Source organism: Poecilia formosa, unplaced genomic scaffold (assembly GCF_000485575.1).
Source record: "Poecilia formosa unplaced genomic scaffold, Poecilia_formosa-5.1.2 Scaffold1905, whole genome shotgun sequence".
Taxonomy (NCBI): Eukaryota; Metazoa; Chordata; class Actinopteri; order Cyprinodontiformes; family Poeciliidae; genus Poecilia; species Poecilia formosa.
This window is the reverse complement of record NW_006801844.1, coordinates 1-2504: the sequence shown is the minus strand read 5'-3', so window position 1 is coordinate 2504 and position 2504 is coordinate 1. Positions and strand designations below refer to the sequence as shown.

Genomic DNA, 2504 nt, shown 5'->3' with positions numbered 1-2504 from the left:
GAGTTCACAGACCAGCCGAGCCAACTTAGAGGTTACTCCATTCACACCCGGCTCTCCAAAGGTCCTCGAGGTTTCGGCTTCAACATCGTCGGAGGTAGTCGCCCTCAGGAGTTTCTGCAGGTGTACAGCGTCACACCTGGAGGACCGCCCACCCTCAGTACAGGTAATTGCATGACCAGGTACAAGGGCAGTAAGGCAGTCTGTTGTCAGAGGCAGAAATTCTGCCCAGCAGCAACTTGCAGCATCCAGGTGTGTTAACAGAAAACCTGCAGCAGGTTCAGGGCAGATTAATTCAGCTTTTGTTTAAGAAGGTCCAGTCAGAACCAATAGGAACGTCTACCACTGAGCTGACCCATTTGTGTGTTGTGATTCTGCAGCGGACATCTTGGTCTACATCAATGACTGCTGTGTGCTGGGTCGCTCCCACAAGGAGGTGGTGGAAATGTTGAAGGCGGTCCCAATGGGTCAGAGTGTGGATGTGGTTCTGAGGAGAGGATACCCCATGCTCTACAACCCGGACGGCTGTCCCAAACAGAATCTGGAGGTGGTACTGCCGCCACCCGCTCCGCTTGCACACCAGAGACTTCAGCGATTCATCTGCAGCAAAAATCATTCATTATTTCTGTTTATCATTTATAAACAATAATCAGAACCTGAATGCGCCATGTAGACACCATGTAGAATGGTGTGTTCAGGGTCTGTTTGGTTTCTGCAGTGTAATGTTTTTTCTGCTATGCAGCCTCAGACTCCCAGCGATTCCTCCAGCCAGAGCAGAGGCCTGACGCAGCTCACCTTCAGCCGGACGCTGGACGCCAACGGCAGCACGGCAGGTCAGAGCCGTCGCTCCAGACGTCACCAACACCAGCTCAGTTCTGGTTCTTCTGAAGAATTGATCAAACACCTTCCAACATCAGTGTATTCAGAGCGGTCAGTTCTGAAATGTTGTGGTTGTCTCCAGGTCCAGCACAAACCCCGCCCTCTTACGCCACTCAGCCAATGACAAATGGCCTGGCTGGACCTCCGACCCCCACGTCCTCGGAGGCGTCGCAGGTCCCCCCTCCATACGCAGACAGGACTCCACCCAGTCACAGCGATTCTGACGGCGGTCAATCAAACACTGGAACTCGGAGGTCAGAGCTAGCGTTAGCATTGGTAGCTGTACTAGATAAAAACAGTGTCATGTGTTTTAGGTGTTGTTATTAGCTGTGTTAGCATGATAGTAGTATTAGCTATGTTAGTCTTAGCAGTGTAGATATTTGTAAATGTTTGTGTATTGTTAGCTTTAACAGTTTAATGTAACACAATGTCAGGTGTTTTTGTTGACAACCTTAGCAGTGATACTATTAGCAGTTTCAGGTGTTAGCAATATCCCAATGTTGTAGCATAAAAATAGTGCTACAACATAAAAATAGCACAAATAGTGTTTAGCATCAGTGTTGGCCTTGTTTACTAAAAGCAACATTTAGTTTGATCGGGGTTAGCAATCCTAAAACGTAAGCACCAACAGTGTCAGCATAAGTCTTATTTAGCATTAGCGGCTTTGACATTACTAGTTTTAATAAATTACTGCTAAACATGTGTAGCATGGTTAACAGTTTCTTCCATATAACTTTCTCTCTGGTGTTCAGCTGATGGTAAACTGGTTTTAGCATTGTTGACTTTGTTGTGTTTGTTCTCTCCGTTCTTCACGCTCCTCCTACTCTTCCTCACAGGTCTTCTCTGATTCGCTACAACAGCAGCACGCTCCCCGCCCTCTCCTCTTCCTCACTCCTCCTGCACCAGAGCTCCAAGTCTTCAGAGAGCGACCTGTCCACATCCACTCTCCCCAACGTCTCCTCGTCCTCCCATGTGTTGTCCAAGCTGCCCCTCACCCAGATTGATTTGGGTCTTCTCCAGGACTTCAGCGTCAGCAGCAGTGACCCCGCCTCCTCCGCTCCTTCTGCTCCCGCTCAGCGCCAACAGATGCCTCAGACTTCCTTCTCTGCGCCGTCGCCCAGAGACGTTCCCCCCTGTGGCTTCAACGGCTGTCCAGCAAACCACGCGCTGACCCCATCATCCTCCAGGGGGCCCGCGGGTCTGGTGCTGCCTCTGGGGTCACCGGGGTCAGCGCATCGAGGAGAACTGGTCCCAGTGGCTCTGGGTCACAGTGAGAGCGGTGGCTTGGGGTTCAGCGTGATGGCGGGAGGTCAGGGAGGCCAGCAGGCGGTGGTGAGGCGGGTTTGGGACCGGAGGCAGTGTCCCTCGCTGCAGGCCGGAGACGTGGTGATGAAGATCAACGGAGCCGACGTGCAGAGCCTCAGCTTCACTCAGGTGAGACATCGACACAGTGGCCAGCAGCTAAGGTCACACACGAACCCTCCTGCACCAAACCTGAGATTCATAAAATAATCCTACCTAAGATTCCTGAAGCTCCAGGTTCTGAAGAGGAGCTGAAGACGAGGAGAGCTGTGGAAGGGTCCAAAAGGAAGCAAAAGTCACAAAGACATCCAGTTAGCAGCCATGTT

General features: G+C 51.3%; 1 protein-coding gene across 1 annotated transcript; it reads left to right on the top strand.

The window, feature by feature from the left end:
• The first annotated feature begins 6 nt into the window (after nucleotides 1–6).
• On the top strand, nucleotides 7–2498 carry LOC103132997 (polycystic kidney disease protein 1-like 3). The gene is made up of 5 exons (XM_007544745.2): nucleotides 7–163; nucleotides 378–544; nucleotides 740–830; nucleotides 959–1130; nucleotides 1713–2498. Exons 2-5 carry the CDS (start codon nucleotides 443–445, stop codon nucleotides 2386–2388), a joined length of 1041 nt encoding a protein of 346 aa, XP_007544807.2. The 5' UTR covers nucleotides 7–163; nucleotides 378–442; the 3' UTR covers nucleotides 2389–2498.
• Nucleotides 2499–2504: the final 6 nt, after the last annotated feature.

What these genes read in the sequence shown, in the direction of transcription:
- LOC103132997 (XM_007544745.2), top strand. Translation starts at nt 443, where the DNA reads ATGTTGAAGGCGGTCCCAATGGGTCAGAGTGTGGATGTGGTTCTGAGG. An exon ending in CGCCAACGGCAGCACGGCAG is followed by an intron (nt 831 to 958) that starts GTCAGAGCCGTC and finishes GGTTGTCTCCAG; the next exon opens with GTCCAGCACAAACCCCGCCC. An exon ending in TCAAACACTGGAACTCGGAG is followed by an intron (nt 1,131 to 1,712) that starts GTCAGAGCTAGC and finishes TCTTCCTCACAG; the next exon opens with GTCTTCTCTGATTCGCTACA.